Source organism: Echeneis naucrates, chromosome 1, assembly GCF_900963305.1.
Source record: "Echeneis naucrates chromosome 1, fEcheNa1.1, whole genome shotgun sequence".
Taxonomy (NCBI): Eukaryota; Metazoa; Chordata; class Actinopteri; order Carangiformes; family Echeneidae; genus Echeneis; species Echeneis naucrates.
The window spans coordinates 11,629,463-11,651,280 of NC_042511.1; the positions used below are offsets into that span (position 1 = coordinate 11,629,463).

The window sequence follows — 21,818 nt, forward strand, 5'->3', positions numbered from 1 at the left end:
AGATGTGGCATTCGTCACTATGAATGAAAAAAAAAAACAAAGTTAACAGCTCCATATTTTACTTTTGCAAAGATTAATTTTAAGTTTTATTTTCCCATAAGAATATATATTTGTGGGTTTTAATAGCTGAAAACTGTATCAGTGTAGTTTTGCAACTCCTCTTTCAAGCGTTTCCGTGGAGTTCAAGCATCAACAGCTCAGTCAGCCAGTTGTCTAGGGATGCATAGCAAGGCCAACCACAGTTTAGGAGACATCACAAATCTGACGGAAGATCTATGGCCTGTTTCAGCCTCACATCAAGTTTCAGTCCTGGCTACTTGGGAGCTGCTGGTGGTGGGGGGTCAGTTTTGTGACTGACTCCTGTTGGATAGGAAGCAAAAAAGCAGAAATTCAAACTCCAGTTCTGCTTCTTTCCTGATCCCCTAAAGTGGAGCTGTTTGGATATTATCCAGCTGTTTTAGCCAAATATCTCATGTGCCACATGTATCAACATACATTTCAATATAGTTCCCAGTTGCTGAGCATATTTCATCATCTAATTCAGTGATCATCATGTTTTAGTTTTTTTTTTTCACTAAAGCCACATTGGCAGAGCAAAGTCAAGGGGAGAGCCACATGGTTTTTATTTGGAACACCTGGTGTTTGCCTGCTCGTCCCTTCTGTGGCGTTCACTGAATATTTATATAGCACAAAAAATACAATAATAATAATAAATAAATTATTGGCTGCGTTACCATATTGTTATAGGCTACCACACACATGTGACTCGTGAGCCGCACAATGAGTATCTCTGATCTGGTTAATTCTAAATGGCGACCCCCCCTTCCCCTAATTTCGTTTTGATCTATATATTAAGCAAAATGTGTTAATTTCTACATTTATCTGGATAGGGAATGTTGCAACTATGCACATAGTCATTGGTAGTATTATTAACATAGTATTTACTTTTACCTCTACATAAAAAAAGAAGTTTGAACCTTTGCAGGAACTTTGAATGTCATTTCAGAGTTGCTGTAGCTTCATTCCAAAGAGATAAAATTACACCCTTTAAACTGGATGTCAATTAAACATTCAGTGCTCTTAATGGAGAAAAACCTGGACTTTCTGATGAACATCTCGATTCTGCTATTTAAACATTTTACTCACAGATGTAAACAGAAGTATTTGTATTATTTGTTTAAATCTGTATCAACATTGAACGGCATAAAAATGGCTTTTGCTAACTGCTATTAATCAAAACCAGAAAAAGAAGAAGTGGAGGAGGAAGGAGGAGAAAAGAGGAGAAGGGGGAAGAAGATGGAGGAATTACTGATGTCGCAGTATTTCACAAGGTGGCGGTAATGCGCCTAAAGGTCGTTTGCCCACCGTCAGTAAGTATGAGTAGAAGAAGAAGAGGAAGAAGAAGGCGGAGGAGGTGGTGACGTATTTCCGCTCTGACCGGCGCCGTCGCGCAGTGATGTCGACGATTTGACGAGGAAAAAGGATCAAACTTTAAGTAACACTGTGAAGACAGGCAGAGTTAAAGAGGGCCAAGGACACGGGAACTGCACTTTGCTCACGGAAGAGAAAAGCTCGTTGTTTTCCGAGGTCCAACTGTCTCGTGAGATAACGTTAGCAACATGGCCAAGGTGCAAGTATTAAACGTTGCTGTGCTGGACAACCCGAGCCCCTTTGGAAACCCCTTTCAGTTTGAAATAACCTTTGAATGCATGGAGGATTTGCCGGAAGGTGAGTATCGTCTTCAGCCACCCACAGTGCCGGTTCAATGACATTCTGTTTGATGTCGGATGTTCAGTGCAGCCTGCCAACAGGGGCATGTTTATGTTTTTGCCGACTTAAACAACGGGGACAGGTTGGCTCTGGTCGCCTTTCGCTTCCTTTGTTGGTCGATCTGAGCTAGTTTGTGACATTTCGTTTGACAAGGTGTTGAAAATTGGCGCTGGCGCGTTTGTGCCCAACGCCCCGCCCTCCTCCGGCGGTGATTGGTTCAGAGACGTCACTCGGAATTATTTCCGCCAAGCTAATTGGTTTATCGCCTGTTACTGTGGGAACAGTCAGGATGAACAAGTTGCCGCGAAGCGCGCGCCGAGACAACTGGCAAGGATCCCCCCAACTTTTATTTATATTAATCATTGAGAAAGATGTGAAACTAAAGTACTAAACACATTTTCCGACACGGAACATGGTCTATGATTCATCAAAATGAGAAATATATCAACAGACATACCGTTTTACAACCACCAAAGTATAGGAAATGGACGTAAATTGCATTTAAGAGGTGTGTTGGACTTGTTCACAAGTGTTATATATGTATGAATTTGTTTTTCCATTAGTACCCTATAGTTTTTGTACCACAAATATTTGAATCAATAAAATGACCACATTTTATGTTGCTGTGATATTGCTTTTATTTAACTAAACAGCGTGAGCTACATTTAACATTGTGGAGTCATGTAAATCCACACAAAAATTTTAAATAACAAACACAAACTCTTGTTGACACAGCATCAAACCTCTTCTCTGAATTGTATCGTTAACGCATTGTTGGCATTAAAAGTATGTTCATGTCCTGTTAGTCCGCTGTTGTGCACTGGTAGTAGTTTCACCGCTTTAGAGGCTCACGAGGAAACTGGTTTCTTTGAGGATATTTCAATTCGCTTCTAAGAAAGTCTTTTCTTCAAGATTTGTGAAACCACCATCTTGGAAACTGCCTCTCAGTAGCAGCATGTGTGCTTTAAAGTCATCCAATTGTTGGACTTGTTTGAAGCGATAATGTAAACTATATCGCCTCCTGTTTTGTACTTGCATTTAAACTAAGACATGTATATCTGCCTTTATAGATGGAAAAACACAACTGTGAATGAATCCATATGGCACTGACAGCTGCAATCTGAATCAAAGTATTGTTGTTGATTAATGTATACGTGTTGGGACTGGCCTGTTGCTGATCTATTTTATAATTCCCTTTTCAGCCCTATTATATCAATATGACAGGCTACTGGTAAATATAAAACTTTTTGGGATTAATTATAAATTCAACTTTTCAATTAACCAATATTTACCCATCTGTTTACAATAACTTTTCAATAGTAGCAGGTAGCAGTGTGCCTTCTTGTCACCTTTTGAATCGTAAATCAATAATTGCAAATACACCAAAGATGCTATTCTGTTGAATATAGTTGATATAGTGTCTTAGTGGTAAAATCATTAATAAAAGGTATAAAAGGTACTTGGACATCTTTCAGCATCTGGATATTGTTAATGCCAGTAATGTGTTTGTGGATATCTGTAATATCCCTTACAAACTGAGCTATATCTTTCTATGACCTCCACATCTCATTGTCCTGTATGCGTGTTGTCAGACCTGGAGTGGAAGATCATCTATGTTGGCTCAGCTGAGAGCGAGGAATACGATCAAGTCCTAGACTCCGTTCTAGTTGGCCCTGTACCAGCGGGCAGGCATATGTTTGTGTTTCAGGTGAGTAAGATGTTGTCATGTTTTCTTCTAATCCTGTTTTGAAAAGAGATATGCATGAGGATTTTTTTCCCCACTGTCTGTTCCTGACTGTGCTCCCAGGCGGATGCTCCTAACACAGGATTGATTCCAGAGAGTGATGCTGTGGGAGTGACAGTCGTTCTCATAACTTGCACCTATCGTGGACAGGAGTTCATCCGCATTGGTTACTATGTCAACAATGAATACACAGACCCTGAACTCCGGGAAAACCCACCTCTCAAACCAGACTATACTCAGGTAAAACACACAAACACACACCCAACAGATGCATGTTGGTGGACATTTTTGACCTTTTTTAATTGTACACTGATCATTGTAATGTGCTTTGGCGACCACAAGATGACACACAAGTCTCCAAAAATGAGGCTCACAAGGCTAAATTGAGCAAAATTAACTATTTTGGCGAAGAGAACTCAAAATGTAACATCCTCACGAGGATGCAGGCTATTAAGAGGTTTATTTTAAGTCCAGCAGTGTCTGAGGCACAAAAAGTTAAGGTATTGGATGGTACTTGGGCTGCTTCTGAAAAGGCTCTATTAAAATTTACACCATTTTCTGCTACCCCCTAGTGCTCTGAAATTGAAATAACAGGCAAGAAGAAGAGTGCAACCTGACCTTTTCAGAGTTGATATATTATTCAGTTTTATGTGAGTGTGAGTGATTGGAAAAAGGTTGTCTTGGAGACACCTTCTATAACCACAAAGGTGTGATTGAGTACTTTGGCAGGTGTACATGTCTGTAGTCAGGTGTTTTCATGAAACTTTTAAGTTCTGTAGCTGAAACCCAAATGAAGGCTTAACCTGACTTAACATGGTAACTAAACAATAAGTTATGTCAATCCATAGTGTTGATGTTTTTAATATTGTTTTTGGGTTCATAAATGACATTGTATGAGTAAATGAGAAATGTATGAGGTAAAACCTATTGTCAAAATATGTGGTAAAGCCTCATACCATCATTCATAGTCATTAATCACATTATCACTGCTTTAAGATGAGATGTAAATAAACACATATGGGAGTGGAATGACCAAGAAATCAGCTGGTTCCCAGACCCTTAAAGCAGTTAGTTTGTATGGTAAATATGGACAAAGTTATAACTTTTTTTTTTTTTTTTACTTTAAGAGCAGTTGGTGGAGTTGATGTACAAGAAAAAAACTCCATTACATGAGGATATCAGGGTAATTTGAAGACCATTAGTCAAATAATAATTAGATTGACTATTTTTAATATATTTATATATTTTTTTTCTATCAAAGGATCAAAGGCTTGAACTGTGTTGAGTTAGGTATTTTTTTTTTATAAAAATACAGTAGTGGTGGCATGTGTGATCAGATCGCTGAAAGCTGTTTTCTCAACTATAACAAGAAATGCACTATCACCCTCCACTTTGTAAGCTAATCCGCTGGCCTCAACCACACTATGTAGTTTCTCATACAGTGTTATTTGGTGGTGCTTGGTTTGGAAACACTAGACATTTCGACTCGGATTTTGAGTTGCATTAAAGAAAATGTAAGGCTGTTTGTTCACCAAATTCTGATATTTAGTCCATTACATTTTTCCTATCAGCTTCAAAGGAATATTTTGGCCTCCAACCCCCGTGTCACCCGCTTCCACATCAACTGGGAGGGCTTGGCAGACAAGATGGAGGACAGCGAGAATGTTGACCCATCCCCCAACATCAGCAGCATGCTCCCGCCATCCTGTATACCTGGGAAGATGCCATCTCTTGGACTGATCCCTGACAACTCTATGGACTGCATGTAAGGATCATCAAATTAACTTAATGAACATGAAACCTTTATAGGTACGCTCAACCACATCACAAACCTTTGGACAAGGAGGCCATGGATGTATTTATGTAACACATGGACATGGCAGCCAGGACACACTTTTTATATGTCATAAGCAAGTGGCATGGATCTGGAATGACTACGTGTTTTTTTTTTTTTTTTTTTTTGCGTGTGTGTGGGGGGGTGTTTTTTCTTCTTTTTTTTTTTTTTTTGGTCTCTCTCTCTCTTGTGCTGACACTCTTTCAACATAACCAGCACTGATTTATTTTATCCTATCTCTCAGATTATGGTGAAGCTGAGCTAAGAGATACATTTTTAGTCATCAGTGCGAGACTTCCATATTCTCACACCCCTCACTTGCAAGACACACACTGATGTTGATTCGCTTGGTATCCTTACTGTGCTTTCCTTTTGACTTCATGAACACAGATCTGAGCTATGTGCAGTACTCTCTGGTACAGGAACACTAGCTCCTTATCGTAAAGCATTGCAGGTTCAGAAGGTCGGTGTCCTCGACGTAAATTAGTAGCATCTCCAGTAGCTCTGGAAGTAAGTCTTACATTTAGAATATGGGCCAATTTCAAGGGTGTAATGTGAGAGGCAGCCTTACTTGCTTTTAGTTTGATAGTTTGTATAGGGTGCAGAGTTTTACTTGCAAGTTTTACCCTTGAGTTGTCCAAATAAGTAAGTAAGCTGTCTTCTGAACAGGCCCCAGTTCAGAAAATGTTTTCTAAAGTGTTGCATAAAATGCCTGTCTTTAATCAAGCACATGGATGTAAGTTGTTTTGATAATTATGGCTCACTGTAAATAATGTTTATCAAGTGCTTTTTTGCCATCAGGATAAAAAAAAGGATTATTTTCTTTTTGTACCTATTATATATTCTTCACCTCAGAATATGTTACAACATTGATCAGTTAATAAAGTTTGTTTTGATGACATTGTGCTGCGTTCTGGTTATCGTCACATCTTACACAGCTTTCCATCTTGACAAGGAAATAAGCACAACAATGGCAGCTAGAGACAGTATGTTTGTGTTCAGCTCTGTGATACCCACGTTTCCCTCCCCTCGCTGCCTCCTTTTCCTTTTCCAATTTCATTCATAAAATACAGCAGCATCATGCCACCATTTTCACTCCAGCCTCGTGTTGCTGGGCAACTGTAGCACAAAAGTGGAGGGGGGTTGTCTGCTCACCCATTTTATCTCTTGGTTGAAGGGACTAACTCCTCCATCCGTCCAGCTTTTACACCTGTCTCCTTCTCCTGTGTCTGCACTGCTGAACAACACTTAATGGTTAGAACCAGGAGCTGAATGAAAGTGCTGTTGTAAAGTAAATCAATATGCAATATCGCCTGCCTTCTAATAGTTGGTAGACTAATCCTTGATAGACTCGGATGATTAGTCTGAGTTAATCAAACCAATATCGATGAACATTTTCTGCAGTAATCTGTCTCTCAGTATCTCTCTGAAGCATTGAATCATTCAGAGTTGACTGTCTTTTAGTGCTGGACAGCTGAGTGTGTAAAATAAGGAAGCTGAAGAAGCCACCGTAAATTCTGGAAAATTGATTCCGAACATTGTTTGGCATTTTACAGACCGTATTACAGTGAAACCAGTGTATGTACAATAACATGATCAACCTGATAGCAGGACATATCCCAGGCCAGCACTTTCAGACTCAACTGAGATGACCTAATATTTAACAAAGTGTGTGTCTTATACTTAAGTAGTTTGGACCCCTTTGATATAAAGCAGGAAGCAGTTGAGCCCTGACATGATGGTACCAGGTCCTTTAATTTTAAATTCGTTTTAACAATACAAGCTCAAATTATTATTTAAATCAGATATTCAGATGCAAATTTAATTGAAATTGCTCCTTTTGAGGTTTTGGATAATAAATCCAGGTGTGGGCAGAGGGTGACAGATGCTGCTGGGAAATCAGGCTGTTTATTAAAAACAAAAGTCGATATACAGGCGCGCGCACGGGTAGACAGACAGTATGTAGCTGTGCGTGTTTTCATCTACGATTGTGTGTGTGTATACCTATATATACAGATATATATCTACATATATATCTACAGATATATGTATATATCTGTAGATATATACAGATATATATCTACATATATATGTATATATAGATATATATCTAAAGGCCGTTTATTTTCTTGTGTGTGACACCAGTTTCCCACCCATATAAATCTTGCCTGCACGTGCACGCGGCTGTCCGGGATCTGTTTAGATGCCTTGACGCCCGGACCGCGCCGCGCCGCGCGTGCGTGCGATAGAGTCTGACCAACATTTCTAAAAATAGATCGCGGCTGACGTCACTTAGCCAAACGTGTATCAGTCGCTTGGCCGCCATGGGGGGGGGGGGGGTAGATTTTTATTATTATTATTTCTTCTTCTTCTTTTTGGAAACTGGATAGGGGGGGCACATTCCTGTCTACCCTCGCGGACAGCCAATAGACACCCTCACGTTCACCCAAATTCCCACGGTTCGGCCGCCCGAAGCCAATGAAGGAGAGAAGCCGGAGAAATTGGGCGCGAACGTTGTCCGGAGGAAAATAATGGGTGACGTCCCCCTCACTTGTTTTTTCTAGGGCTGCCGCTGTTGATGGAATATGAAGGGCCAATCAGAGCGCTCGGTGGCAGCAGCGCCGACGGCAGGCGGCCAATCGGCGTCTTGGCTCCAGCTGTCAGTCACCAACTCTCACGAGGGGGCGGGACCTTCGCTCTGCTGTAGTTCCGTCATCTCGCTCGTGTCCGAGGTTACGGGGGCCAATGTTGATGTGGGGCGGTCTGCTGTCGCTGTCGGACCCCGCCGATGTCTGATTTTTAAACGCTGGCTTCACTGACGAAACGCGGCGGGCATCGGATCGAGGATATCGCATCCCCGCCCTCGCTATAGCTGTATTCTGGGCCTGGGGAGAGGTGGGGAGCCGGGGGGCCTCGCTCGGCGGGGGCTGCAAGGAGGGACAGGCGAAGACTGGATCCTCCGTGTCCAGGCCAACTGCGCCGAGCTCGGCCTTAGGATCCGGCGAAGCCCCAGCGACCGAGACGCCACCAGCACAGCTCCCCGTGGCTTCAGGATCCATACCGTCCACCGGTCGGTGGTCCCGCCGCATCAGCAGCTGTCAGGCTATTAAAGATCAGGACTTCGGAGTCGGTGCTTGATACAGCTGGATTTAGGAAACGACGTTCAGACCCAATCGATCTTAGACCGGCTTGAGGAGGCTGCGGGGCGGCCACGAAGCCTCAGATCGCCCGTTGACAACTTGTCATCATGGGCAACGCGCCCACGGCCAGGAAGGGCAACGAGATGGAAAGCGGTGGGTACCGTCCACAGTACACATGACTCCGGTGCAGCCTCAGGACATCAGGACATCAGGACATGATCTGAGCTACCAGGCTGCGTTAGCTTCACATGACGAGCCATACGCTGTTAATTAGAGGCCTGCTCCTGCTGAGCTCTTCATTAAGACACACTCGGACGTTCACGATCAGTCTTTGTTGCAAATGAATTAGCTAGAGGCGTAGAAGCTGTGTTTGTGTGTATATTTAAAAAACTGAGCTCAGTTTTTGGACCTTTTTTTTCTTTTTAAAAAAAAATGTGATTTATGTGGCTGCTAATGTAGGATGAGGCAGGATGTGGTGCTCTCTCTCCGGTCTGAATCACTGTACGAGCTGCAAAACAGCCAGCAATTTGCTCTGGAAAGAGATGCTGCTGAAAATATGTGTGGGTGATCCGAAACTAATCGGGGACTATTTTGTTTAGGTGGGCCTGTAAAGGTCTTCGGGTCTGGCTGAGCTAGTCCAAATGTGTCTGCTGTGCTGTTAATTCTTGTGCTAATGCAAGAGATCACTGGATTGGTCTATTCATCGGAGCAATTTCATAGCCTTTTTTTTTTTTTTTTTTTTACATGTTTTATAGTCTTTTTTATCATTATTATAAATACATTGTGCTTGTGTTTTATACGCAAATCAAGTATTAGGTGTCAGGGCTGGATATCACACACATGCATGTGTGTTTGCTGCAACAGCACATTGCTGTCTTATCAACCAGTTATTATTTTCACTTACCAAACAATCACAGGGGACATGGATTGATGAAATGAGCGTATTACAGGATGGTTTGAACAACTGACGTTGATGCAGTATCCCGTGTATGCTTAAGTTGTAGCATATGCTTTATGTTTAAAGGTATATTTGTCATTGTTATTTTGAAGTTCGCTTCAATTATTTGGGTTTCCTTTCTCCTCAAATTGATACCGCTCTGTTTTGCGACTGTACTGCCATAAAGCTAGGCTGCTAACAAGTGACTGGTCTAAATAAAACCAGCAGAGACCAAGGTATCCTGACCTTTGGTGACTGACAATGAGTCAAACTTCAAAAATATTACATCCTATATAGTCCGTACTGCAAACTAATAGTTTCTGTCATTTAACCCTCATTGCTTTTTCAAAGTTTGCTATTCAAAATCAAAAATTTGAAGTCAGATCTAGCATTACGCTGATGGCACAATCAGGATTATTTTATTCAATTGCTGCCAGAAGCTCAGAAGCTGTTTGATGTTTTTACTGCAGATAATTATGTGTAAATTGGTTTAAGATTATTCTGGATGCAAACAGTAAGAACATAAAGAATAAGCAGAGTAAATGATATTGGACATTACTCTCCTGCTTTCTGAATCCTCCAGTGGGCCTTTAAATTGCAGAGCTTGGTCCAACAAACTTAATCCCACAAATTTTGACACATCAGTGTTATTTCTGATTTTTGTCATACAAGTTGTTCATTTTGGGTTGGATTCCAAAGCAGTATTACAAGAAAAGCTAAAATCTTTAGCTAAAGTCTTCTGAAACAGATTTAGTACCTTCTTCTGTCACATCCTTGGCTTATCTCTCAAATTTTCAGTGCTGTGTATAGGTCCAGAAATGAACCAAATCACACACATACACATACCCCAGGGAGCTGTTCTCCAGTAAAAACTGGTGGTTTTGTCTTCACAGTTAAGGAGTTCCTTGCTAAAGCCAAAGAGGACTTCCTCAAGAAGTGGGAGAATCCTGCACAGGTTAGTGTGTCAGTGCAGTTTTGCTTGTTTAACATTACAGATAACATGCTTATAACATAACTGTTACATAAATTGTCAGATTTGTGGCCAGTTCTTTTTTTTTTGTATGTAGTAGAAGGCATACAAACCTTTTTCTCTTCTGTGTCAGCAAAGATGAATAGTTGTGGGATGAGCTCTTCATTTTCTCTTGAATTTTAAAAATGCTCCTTATCACTGGTGGAATTTTTCTTGCTTTGTTTTTTTTTTTTTAATCCCAGAGTGGTGTGCTTTTTTTCTGTTCTACCAGTTACTACTGCAGATAACCTAAATATATTTGATGATGAAATGAGGTAAATGGCCTGTAAAATATGTGGGCTGGTAGTGTGATGATAATCCTGCAGCCTTAAAAAAAGAAACAAAAATAATGATTGCCTGTATAAATAATATTGTAGCTATCTCTCTATCAATACAAATCTTTTGAGCTATTAAAGATAGATAGATAAATAGAGAGAGAGAGAGTCATTTGCTTTGCTTCCATGTATAAACCACAACAATAATATCCCACACCACAACCCGGCATCTCACTTTCACAAAAATCAACTAACGCTTTTTTGTTTTGTCTGTCCAGAACACTGCTTGCCTGGAGCAGTTTGAGAGGTTGAAAACCCTGGGCACAGGCTCATTTGGCCGTGTTATGCTGGTGAGGCACAGAGAAACAGGACAGCATTATGCCATGAAGATCCTCAACAAGCAGAAGGTTTGTCTGGGTCAAGGGTCATAGTGGGATGGAGGGTGTTCAATGTCTCTGTCATTTAAGGACACTCAATTATTACACAGGATGGCCAAAGAAAACATGGGTATGCCATTGATGCCAAAATAATAGTCAATGGGCCTGAGACGTTTCAAGAAGTTGAGAAAAGGCCTGGAACTCATTGTCTATGTTTGTGCAAAGGCTCTGAGACACATCAGATCCAGGTGCAAGCCTTTCCTCCCCCTTTGAGCCTGTTTGAACCTACATGAGCAGCTGTCGGCCAGAGTGTCAGAACTTAAGTTGTTTTTATGTGTTCCTGCATATGATATTATATTAAGTAGGGATGTAACGGTACGTGTATTTGTACAGGGCATTGGATAGGAATACTCGTTTAGCATGTGGCACAGACCAGCTTCACTGAGCTTGAGCTACCCAAGAAAATTTGGGTTAATTTATCTAACAACCCAGTCTAATGTTAATAAAAATGGCAACATGTTTTAGCACCTAGCATGAGAAATGTTATTTTCTGTTTTCTACACTGAACACTTAGGCATGTGAGTAAGATTTCAAGCTAATTTAAATTTAAAGTTTGAATGTGAAGTTGAAGACGCTTACAGTGTTTTCGTAAATGCTGCACTTGATTAATCTTTATCATATTACTTATTTTTATTTTTCTACCTAGACAGAGTTATGTTTTTATTTGAAAAGAGCCATCCTTTGTTTGGGGAAATGTGTTATTTTTAATGTTTAACAGTTTTACATTGAATGGAAAACAAGATCACTTTTTGTTTTGTTGTTTGTTTGTTTGTTTTTTTTACATTTTTCTGAACTGAAAATATACTAATTAACTTATTAATTATTATTGATTTCCAAACAGAGGTTCATACCAAATCATGGCTTAAGTATACTGTTAAACCCCTGATATTTATAGGTACAAATATTGCCTGTTGTTGCCTAATCCTGTTAATGAAAGATCAAGGTTCTAAATCACATTGATCAAGAATCCTGTAAATGCACAACTGGCATAAAGCTTTTCTGCTCACTTACTTACAGCCTGAAGATACAAAAGTTCAATGAACTAAACTCCAAACTGTCAATGTGAGCATGCTGTGTTGTTCACCGTCCAATTACATGTACTGGTGAGCTACAGGACACAGCCTTTACCTGAGTACCTGCTGTAAATTCTCATTTTCTAAGGTTTGTTTGTTTGTTTTCTCGCCCACAGATTTTTACTGAAACAAACTGAAAAAACTAGAAGTAGAAATTTATACACGACTTAAGTACCTTACTTTATCTTAATTTTCTGTGTGTCGGTGGGACATAATATTAAAAGTACTGTATTTTAGAAAGAGCTTCTGCGAAACCTAAGAACAATATTCACATTAATATCTATGATCTTAAAGGTTTATACTCCACGATACTGTACAAATTATATTATGAAAAGTTGCCTGATGCATCAAGTTTATCAATCAAAGCAGGGGAAGCAGAGTGGCTGTTTGATATGATTCTTCATTCTGATACCTAACAGAGTTGTTGACATAGTGACAAAATTCATTTTAGCATTTTACATAGCAGCCATAGCACAGTTAGTTTTCTTTTTCTTCTGGAGATTGTATTTGAAACATAGAGCAAAGTTTTATGTCTTCATCTAGATAATAGTTAGGTCTGAGTCCTGATGTTGATTTGCCTGCTTGTCAATCATGTGCTAAAATGAGCCATGTTTCCAGCACTCTGATAAAATATAAATATAAAGTATCTTTATGTTACTGTATGATGTCATAATTTATTTAGTTTGTTTTATACCCTTTTTGTGCAAGAAACCATGTTGTCACTCACTCTTTCCCTTCTCATTCTTTCAGGTGGTAAAACTCAAGCAGATAGAGCACACGCTGAATGAAAAGAGGATTCTTCAGGCTGTGAGCTTTCCTTTTCTGGTGCGGTTAGAGTACTCATTCAAGGTACGCAGAATTTTATGTGCGTTGATGATGAGTGACTGGCTCAATTTTCCCTGTCCAGCCAGCAACTTCCTCTACTAGCTGTATGTTGGTATAAATGTTTCCCAAATATGTTTCTGAAGGTGGCACACCCAGCTGACTCATAGTAAGTGAGTAGTCAGGCATCTGTCTATCTTGAGTGTGCCGAAACACACACTGGTAAGCTGTCATGAAGCAAAACTGATTCATGAAATAGCTCATGAACTGTCCGTCATGGTATGATGTCATCTCTCGATCTGCATTTCCTGTACTACATAGTGTGTTTTTCTGCTAAAAAAAATAATAATAATATTAATAAGTAACAACTAAACCCCTTCTTGACCATAATAATCTTGGATAAACAGGTACTTTAAGTTGACTGCCCCTCCACTGCCAATCAAGTCCATCTCTGCTCGGACTGACACATGCAACCAAGAGGATCGATGCCATCACATGTACCATGCAGGAAAAATGCTAGCCGCTAGCTTCCGCAAAAATTAATAAAATAAGATCTGTCATGAATTGTCCTGGAGTTGCTGCTCCTGTAGAAGTGTGTGCACCTCCATGTGACGCTCAGTGAAGCCACAGCCTTTTGGGTCTAACAGCAGCATGGTGGACAGATTACAGATCTGTTTACACTGTCTGTGCTCTGAAAGATGTTCCAGCTGCAAAAGACAGGAAAGATAGCGCTCACATGAAGGTGTTGTGTTGTCACCAATGCCAACTTCTGTAGACTCATTTGACCCGGTTTTGAATGCTGATTGGCCAACTGTGGCCGACTAAAGAATCAAATGTTCTGACTTATGGAAAAAGGGGCTTAACAGTCACATATGACACATAATAACCTACACAGAAAAGATTGCATTGGGTGAAGGATGAAGGTGAGAGAAAACCAGTTAGCCTAAGAGGTGGCTGAGTCTGGAAACTACGTCTACAAGGGTGAACAGAAAACAATGAGCTTAAAGGTGTTAAAATGCTCTGCAAAGCTGACAGAGCTGCAGAGTCAGTTAATAATTATTAACTCTGAGTAACACCTTTCACGTTTACAGATTCACTATTCACACTTATCATTTGCTCATAGTATCAACATATTTATTGTGGAACCTTCAGCTTTGCTGATATGTGAATTATATGGTCACTGCTGGTTCAGATTGCTCCTCTGTTTTCAACATACAACAGCACTTTTCCTTTTTTGCTTCAGTCAGATTCTGTCTCTTTACTTTTGGTGATGTCGAACTCTGTGTTCCTTCATTGAATTGTGAATTTTCTCATCAAATCTTTACTATCACTTCCAACTTCATTGACTATTAATCAAGCTTGGTCTGCCATTTACACAGTTAACTGACTCCCACTAATATTTGCCTTCCTCAGCATTTTACTCTCACAGTTCTTCTCTTAGTAGTGACTGTTTGTACCCACACAGACTAACCTAGCTGATGGCAATACTCCAATTAAGGCCTTATTCTGGTTAAGCTGGTTAGATGCACTGTGGATACTCTGGGATTGAATATCCTTGATGCCTCAAATAAACCTATTAAGAGAATCTTCCTGTCCACGTGAGCCATCCAGCACACAGGTGGAAGAGTCGACAGCAAGCACGTTAACTGAGCTTGAGAAGTGGGTTAGGAGTGAAATCCTTCCTAATAACACAAAGCAGGTGTTATGTAGCTTTATTAAAGGGTTACAGTCTGAATAAAATGTGATTTTCAAAACAAGTTTTTGAAATACAACAAACCCTAGTAAGTCTGTGATTGCAGACCTGTTCGTAAAAGTATTTTACTGTTTCCATGTTGTCCAGTTTCCCTCCCCTGAGTGTGTGGGTGTGCAGGGGTGAGATAATGTGAGTGTGTGTGTGTGCCAGAGAGTGGGTGTCACTAACAGGTCCTCTGTCTTCCCCAGGACAACACTAACCTCTACATGGTGATGGAATATGTACCAGGTGGAGAGATGTTCTCTCATCTACGGAGAATTGGCAGATTTAGGTTAGTGCCTGTATGCAGCATTGAGTTTACAGCATGAAAACACTTTGCAGGCACATACAGAAGTAATCGGGGACCCAAGCTTTCTTGAATCAACTCTGTTCTCCATTCTGTTCACTTTTATTCCACTTTATTCTATTCAGCTCTGTTCTCTTCAGATCTGTTTTGTTTTGTTCATTCTTGTTTATTGCTCTCCTGGGCTGCACTGTGCACGCCACTGATGTGCTCTCTGTCTGCCCATCTCCCAATGATTGTGTGTGTGTGTGTGTGTGTGTGTGTGTGTGTGTGTGTGTGTGTGTGTCCGTCCGTGCATGCATACAGTGAGCCTCATGCTCGGTTCTATGCTGCTCAGATCGTTCTGACCTTTGAATACCTACACGCTTTGGACCTGATCTATAGAGACCTTAAACCTGAAAACCTGCTCATTGACCAGCAGGGCTACATCCAGGTAAGTAACGCCTAATGAACAGATTTATAAAATTCACAAATTTCTAAATTAGTTGTCTAACTGCCATTCCTTTACTGATGAATACATCCAAGCAGGCACCTACATGAATATTTTGAAACACACACAGCATTTAGCAACTCAGTGTAGGAATGAAATTTAACATTAGATTTGGAATATGTTCACTGTTGTTATGATGTGCCGTCTTGTCTTGGGAGAACTTAATCAGTTACACACAGTAATAGCCGAGACAGTTAAAAGTTATGGTCAAAATCCACAAAGTTTTTGTAAGTTTGACTATAATTGGATTTGTAAAAATTAATTAATTAATTTATTCATTATTTAAGCGTTTTTCCTTTCAAACTAAAAGTTGCAGAGAAACACTAACCTCTAACTAAATTTTCAGAATTGGGTGTCCTATTATAAACTCCTCTCTAAACCAAAACAACCATATACAGATAACTGCAACTATTGTGGTAAAGCTATATATATATATATATATATATATTTATTTTTTTTTATGTATTTATTTTTTTCGTTTTTTTTTTTTTTTTTTTTGCTGTTGTTTGTCACAGATTCTGCTGCTCTCTAGTGGCGAAGAAGCAAATAATTTCTCTCCTCTGTGCAGCTGTCACACCTTTTTTCGTGTGGTTAAACTTGGTCAGGCACACTGAGGGTACATTTCTCTTTTGTTCATTCTCTTATTCACCTTATTCTTGTCATTGCCCTTTGCTTTGCTTGTCCAGGTGACAGATTTTGGCTTTGCCAAACGTGTAAAGGGCCGGACCTGGACACTGTGTGGCACTCCAGAATATCTGGCCCCAGAGATAATTCTCAGCAAGGTGGGCTGCCATTGTTGTCCCTTAATTAAATAGTGAATAGTTTCACAATGCAATGACTGTTAAATTTTGTCAGCAGAAATGGTACATGTTTTTGCCCGTATGTCACAGCATTGTTTCAAAGCCATTAAAGGTGATGTTTCTCATCTGTCTTCACAGGTTTTTGAAAAGAAAGAAACTGTAATATCCTTAAGAAGACATATTTGTAGTTTTAAGAAACCAAAAACCATTGTGACATACTGTTACTTCCTCTCTCTCTGGCCTTTCTGGAGCTCTAGTGACAATAGGTCAGTGAGCCAATCAGAAGAGAGACTCAATCCTGATTGATTCATTGGCACTCTTACAGTTTTCTGGTTATCAAATAAAAAATAAAAAAAATCATGATGAAAACGTGGCCAAGCTTGGATGGTAGATCTAGGTGGACCTGGCTGGAAATATGGCTGAGACCAGTAGCTGCTTTTTATGACATCACAAAGGTTACTGAAGTCCTGATGGCTCATTTTAAGGCTCAGTTTCTGAGCACAGCTTGTAAACTTTGGATTGAGCCCTAAAAAAAGACAGATCTCATTTTATAAATGCAGAACCTTCAACATATGAAGAAAACAACGCAACTATCTATTTCTGTCTCTATCTCTCTAACCTCATGTAACTACTTACAAAGGTGGATGATGTGGCAACGGTATTTCACTCAATGTATAACTGCCTGAGCATGCCACATCATGACTATCCCAATGTCTTCTCCCTGAACCTTTACATGGAAGGTACATATGTTTGAGGAATAAAGTACACTTAAGCTTGAGTATATGATGGAGAAAAAGAAGGGGGGGATATATATATATATATGTGTGTGTGTGTGTGTGTGTGTGTGTGTGTGTGTGTGTGTGTGTGTGTGTGTGTGTGTGTGTGTGTGTGTGTGTGTGTGCAAAAATAATTCAAACATAGTTTTTAAATCTTAATACTTTTCTCTCCATCATCCACCAGGGATATAACAAGGCAGTTGACTGGTGGGCACTGGGCGTACTCGTCTATGAGATGGCAGCAGGATACCCGCCTTTCTTTGCTGACCAGCCCATTCAGATCTATGAAAAGATTGTATCAGGAAAGGTGAGTGTGACTCTGTTTGCCGACCTGTAATTCCATCTGAGCTGCCGCGCTCTTTTTGTACCTTTTTGTCATTTTTTTCTTTCGTTATATGTCATCTGGCTAGAGCATGGCGACTAACCTAACTTAGTCTTCTTTAGAAATTAAGAATATATTTGTTGATTTGACTTTCACAAATCCCCTCATGAGGGATCAACAGTAGTTTAGCCTTCAATTACCTCCAGATCGCAACAGATTTTTATTAGTCTGTATTTGAAGCAGACGTGTGTCATGTCATTAATTCCTGTATAATATGTATGTAAAGTGTTGTTTGCAATTGCTCTGATTTGCTTTATTGAAATTATAGCATTAAGTCATAATAGGAAAGTGCTATAATAATTTCAAATTAAAATCTCTTTAAAATTTCAGTGGAAAGAAAACCTTTATTTCTTATCATTTCTCTAATTGCTGCACTGCAGTTTACAATTTTTTCCCCCTTCTGTTTCTTTTTGAGCTGTTCAGATTTGCTGTCTTGAGATGTTACCAATGGCTTCTCTTTCACTGTCCTGCTCTCATTGCTGGTCCTTTGCCTCCTTTAGTAGTTTATTGGGCAATAATGGAGGTCAGGATCGCACATCCTCTGTCCTTCTGCCCCATTTTTGTGAACCCAATATCTCATGAACGCCTCAAAGGAATCCTTTCAAGTTCAGCAAAATATTCAGTTGGACTCAACGATAAACTGGTTTATATATGGAGGTTAAATGTCAAGGTGAAGATCACACTGACCTTACAAAACACATTTTTGGCCTTGTCAGCATGTTATCTCAGCAATGTCTTTTGCGTTTGGCACAAACATTCATTCACAGATGAATTGTAGAGATTGTGGTGGTCAGAGATGACCAGTCGAGGTCACTGTCCCAACACAAAATACATTTTGGATTGTAAATAAGAATTCATACTCTGATCAACCCTGGACTCATTGGCATAAGCATACCAAAGCGAGGTGGTAATTCTAATGCTGTGCTGTAGCTTGCTATCTCAATGAAGGGGTGACTTTGATTAAATGGTTAAAACAACAGAGAAAAAAGGTTTGACGATGGGTCTGAGTTAATGATGCTGGGAGCATGGCTGAGGGCAGTGACAATGACCTCACAAAATTCAACACTTTTTATGAATGTGGGCTGTGTGGACTAAACATTTCAATACATAAATTCTATTTCATTAGCAGCAAGGTCTTCCAGACTTTGAAAGGTTGTATGAAGCAGCTTTTTGGTAGATTTGTGTTATATCAATTAGCAACGGAATAACAAAATCTATTTTTCATCATGCCCTTTACCAATGCTTTTTTTTTTTTTAATTGTCCTTTACATGACTCAATTTTAGAGTTTTAATCTAAAGCTGTTTCCTTCCTCTCCTTCTCTTCTGGTTCAGGTGCGTTTCCCATCTCACTTCAGTTCAGACCTGAAGGACCTCCTGAGGAACCTGCTACAGGTGAAAACAAATATCTCGGCCATGCTGGGTTGAGGATGAGGTTACATTAGGTTTTTTTCTACATTGTTAAGCAATCATATTATGAAAACGATGCAAGTGTTCTGGTATTATCCTCAGGTTGATCTCACAAAACGTTATGGGAACCTCAAAAATGGGGTCAACGACATCAAGGGACACAAGTGGTTTGCAACCACTGACTGGATTGCCATCTATCAGAAAAAGGTATGCCCTAAACGTGTGTGTTTTGTAGGCGGGTGTGAGCATGCCTCTGCCATGCTTGCTTCTCAACTGACCTTTTTTATTTTAATTTAGGTGGAAGCTCCTTTTGTCCCCAAGTTCAAAGGACCCGGCGACACCAGCAACTTTGACGACTACGAGGAGGAGGAGATCCGTGTCTCCTTCACTGAGAAATGTGCCAAGGAGTTTGCTGAGTTCTAGTTAGAAAGCAACAGAAGAAGAAAGAAGGAAGTACAGAGAGTCAGAGGTAGGCTGGTCAAGTGGGAGACATAAGGAGAGAGTACTGTCTCCTGTCCAATCATAAGCACCAGCTACAAAAAGGAAAAATGGGATAGAGAAGGGAAAAAGAGCAAGGAGACTGATAACCAGCAGTGTTGCCTTTCTGTTGCATTTTTGTTGTATTTTATTTATTATTCTGTCTTATTTATGGATCCCTTTATAATGATAATGGTGTGCTTCAGATTCATGAGTGTTGGGAACCACACTTATTTAGAGTTGCCTCTGCACATTTTTCTCTTCTCTTTTCTTGTTTATTTCACCCATTATTCACTTTTGCACCTCAAGAAAAAGAAAACGGTCTGTCTTTTCCAAACTACAGCAGTGTGCAAGTCATTACATGAAGCCCATTGAGCCTTGTACAAGTTGACGTCTCAGTCTGCACAAAAATTTCCTAAATTTAAACAGATTTAACCAACTCGCTCTCGAGCTTTTGAGCGAGAGGAATGTGTAAGTGAATATTGAGAGGAATCATAGACGTATGCACTTTCAGCGACAACAACTTGTTTGTTTTTGTGTTTTGTTTTGTTTTTTTGTGTGTATTTTTTTTATTTTTATTTTTTTTTTATTTTTTTTTTGGGTGGTGGGGCGGGATTTCAACATTTTCATAATATCTAGACCTGGACCACATCATATCATTGACAACATATTTGAAGTCTCTGGCATGGTGAGACAAAATTAAAATAAAAACTGATGAATTCATTTCATTCAGAGAATGTTGACACTTTGGGGGAAAAAGTCAATTAAGTTTACTGTGTGATTCCATCTCTACTTCTTACCATTGTTAGCATAGCCAGGCTTTGTGTACACCTACAGCACTCAATTTTTAAATGTTATTAGATACTAGTGGCTCCAATGATGTCATGTCACGCTAACAAACAAGGAAATAATGATAAGTGAACAGAAATATCTCAGTTTTACTGGTGTCGTTAAGGAACACCGAAATATAATGGTATCTCAGGTTTGAACATATCACTCAATAGCATTAGATAAGCATAGAATCAGCAGGTAAAGAAAGTGTGTGACACACTTGCTTTTGCAACACAGTAGATTTGGGAATTCAAAGTTTTGCTTAATTAAGAGGAATATAAGGGAACATGAAGAGTTTTGGTTAGCGTCTTCCACAGTTTTCCCCTTCCAGAAGATTCGGTTATGCTTACTTTAACAACTCTGGTCTTAAAAGCACTTGCTGTCTCAGCTCATTGCTTGCTTACTCTGTCAAGTTGATTGTGCATGTCAAATCAACCAGTTGTTTCTCGTCAACTCAAAAACGAAAGAGACCACATGAAGCAGACTACCTCAAACTGCTTCTTGCTGGTGGTCACCACGGCTCTTTGACCAGTGGCGGTCTGGAAAGTGTGCTTTGGCTTTAGGATTCTTCTATACAAACCTGTTTTTGTTTTCCCCAGACCCCAGTCCTCTCCTCTCGTCACATCCAAAGTGACAGTCTTAAATGTTACAGCAGCTCTATTCCCTCCTCTTTAATGCATAGCTTTTGTTTGGTTCAGTTTTTTCATGTGGTGGTAATGATGTAAAGATGATTGGCAGTCCATTGAACAAGTTAAGATAAAGCAGAACACCTGCAGCTGAATATAGCTAGCGGTGAGAAAAGACAAATATGTTCTTCACGTGTTTGCCATCTCCTGAGCTTCTGAACTGTGACAACAGAGTACTTGGTGGTCATTGTAGAATTTGTCCATTCAGAATTCATACAAAAAAAAAACAAAACAACAAAGTAACACTAGTGTTTGTTTCAAACATTGAAATGCCTCCTTTATGATGTATTTTATAAGAAAAGATACATACAGACACCTCTATTTTTCAATCGCATGAGTCTTATCTGTCCGAGATATTCAGACACAGTAAAATATGACAAGCATTTTCTCAGAATTAAACATTTGTTGTGTGTAGTTATATGTGTGTATCATTTGTCATTTGAATTAATATATAAAACAAAGCAATTTGCAGGGTGAGGTAAACAATCTAATCTGGATTTTTTATTATTATTATTTATTTATTTTTCTTTTTTGTTGGGGGGGATCAGTGTTTGTCAATGTCCGACCAGATTAATCTGCTATTAACATTAAAACAACATTCCTCCCACTATCTGTACATTGTGTACAGTAACACGTTGTTATAGTATGATATGGCACCAGGTTCACTGTGTGGTGAGTGATTTAAGCAGATACTAATTCAGGAATGTACTGTGGGAGGACAGCATCACTTGTATTAATGAAAGGCCACTCCAGTAATTTTGAATTGCACTTCCATCAATCTGACATTTGTCTTCAAAACATCCTCAGTTCCTTTGTAAGAGGTCAAGCTCTAAAAAGTCTGGCGTAGCCTCCCACAATACAGTTCAATATCACCTTTTTTGATCTCTTTGCT

General features: G+C 39.6%; 2 protein-coding genes across 3 annotated transcripts; both read left to right on the forward strand.

The window, feature by feature from the left end:
- The first annotated feature begins 1,444 nt into the window (after nucleotides 1-1,444).
- Nucleotides 1,445-6,249, forward strand: LOC115046613 (histone chaperone asf1b-B-like). Its single transcript, XM_029507105.1, has 4 exons — nucleotides 1,445-1,728; nucleotides 3,363-3,478; nucleotides 3,578-3,754; nucleotides 5,086-6,249. Exons 1-4 carry the CDS (start codon nucleotides 1,620-1,622, stop codon nucleotides 5,281-5,283), a joined length of 600 nt encoding a protein of 199 aa, XP_029362965.1. The 5' UTR covers nucleotides 1,445-1,619; the 3' UTR covers nucleotides 5,284-6,249.
- Nucleotides 6,250-8,049: 1,800 nt separating this feature from the next.
- prkacab (protein kinase, cAMP-dependent, catalytic, alpha, genome duplicate b) lies at nucleotides 8,050-21,222 on the forward strand. 2 transcript variants are annotated; one of them, XM_029499542.1, is made up of 11 exons: nucleotides 8,050-8,650; nucleotides 10,319-10,380; nucleotides 10,988-11,116; nucleotides 12,970-13,068; nucleotides 14,983-15,065; nucleotides 15,384-15,510; nucleotides 16,254-16,349; nucleotides 17,328-17,450; nucleotides 18,858-18,917; nucleotides 19,035-19,139; nucleotides 19,230-21,222. In XM_029499542.1, exons 1-11 carry the CDS (start codon nucleotides 8,596-8,598, stop codon nucleotides 19,353-19,355), a joined length of 1,065 nt encoding a protein of 354 aa, XP_029355402.1. In that variant the 5' UTR covers nucleotides 8,050-8,595; the 3' UTR covers nucleotides 19,356-21,222. The 2 variants fall into 2 exon arrangements, with proteins under 2 accessions (XP_029355402.1, XP_029355392.1); XM_029499532.1 differs by having other exon boundaries at nucleotides 8,050-8,641.
- Nucleotides 21,223-21,818: the final 596 nt, after the last annotated feature.

What these genes read in the sequence shown, in the direction of transcription:
- LOC115046613 (XM_029507105.1), top strand. Translation starts at nt 1,620, where the DNA reads ATGGCCAAGGTGCAAGTATTAAACGTTGCTGTGCTGGACAACCCGAGC. An exon ending in CATGGAGGATTTGCCGGAAG is followed by an intron (nt 1,729 to 3,362) that starts GTGAGTATCGTC and finishes GCGTGTTGTCAG; the next exon opens with ACCTGGAGTGGAAGATCATC. An exon ending in TCAAACCAGACTATACTCAG is followed by an intron (nt 3,755 to 5,085) that starts GTAAAACACACA and finishes TTTTCCTATCAG; the next exon opens with CTTCAAAGGAATATTTTGGC.
- prkacab (XM_029499542.1), top strand. Translation starts at nt 8,596, where the DNA reads ATGGGCAACGCGCCCACGGCCAGGAAGGGCAACGAGATGGAAAGCGGT. An exon ending in GGTTAGAGTACTCATTCAAG is followed by an intron (nt 13,069 to 14,982) that starts GTACGCAGAATT and finishes TGTCTTCCCCAG; the next exon opens with GACAACACTAACCTCTACAT. An exon ending in CGGAGAATTGGCAGATTTAG is followed by an intron (nt 15,066 to 15,383) that starts GTTAGTGCCTGT and finishes GCATGCATACAG; the next exon opens with TGAGCCTCATGCTCGGTTCT.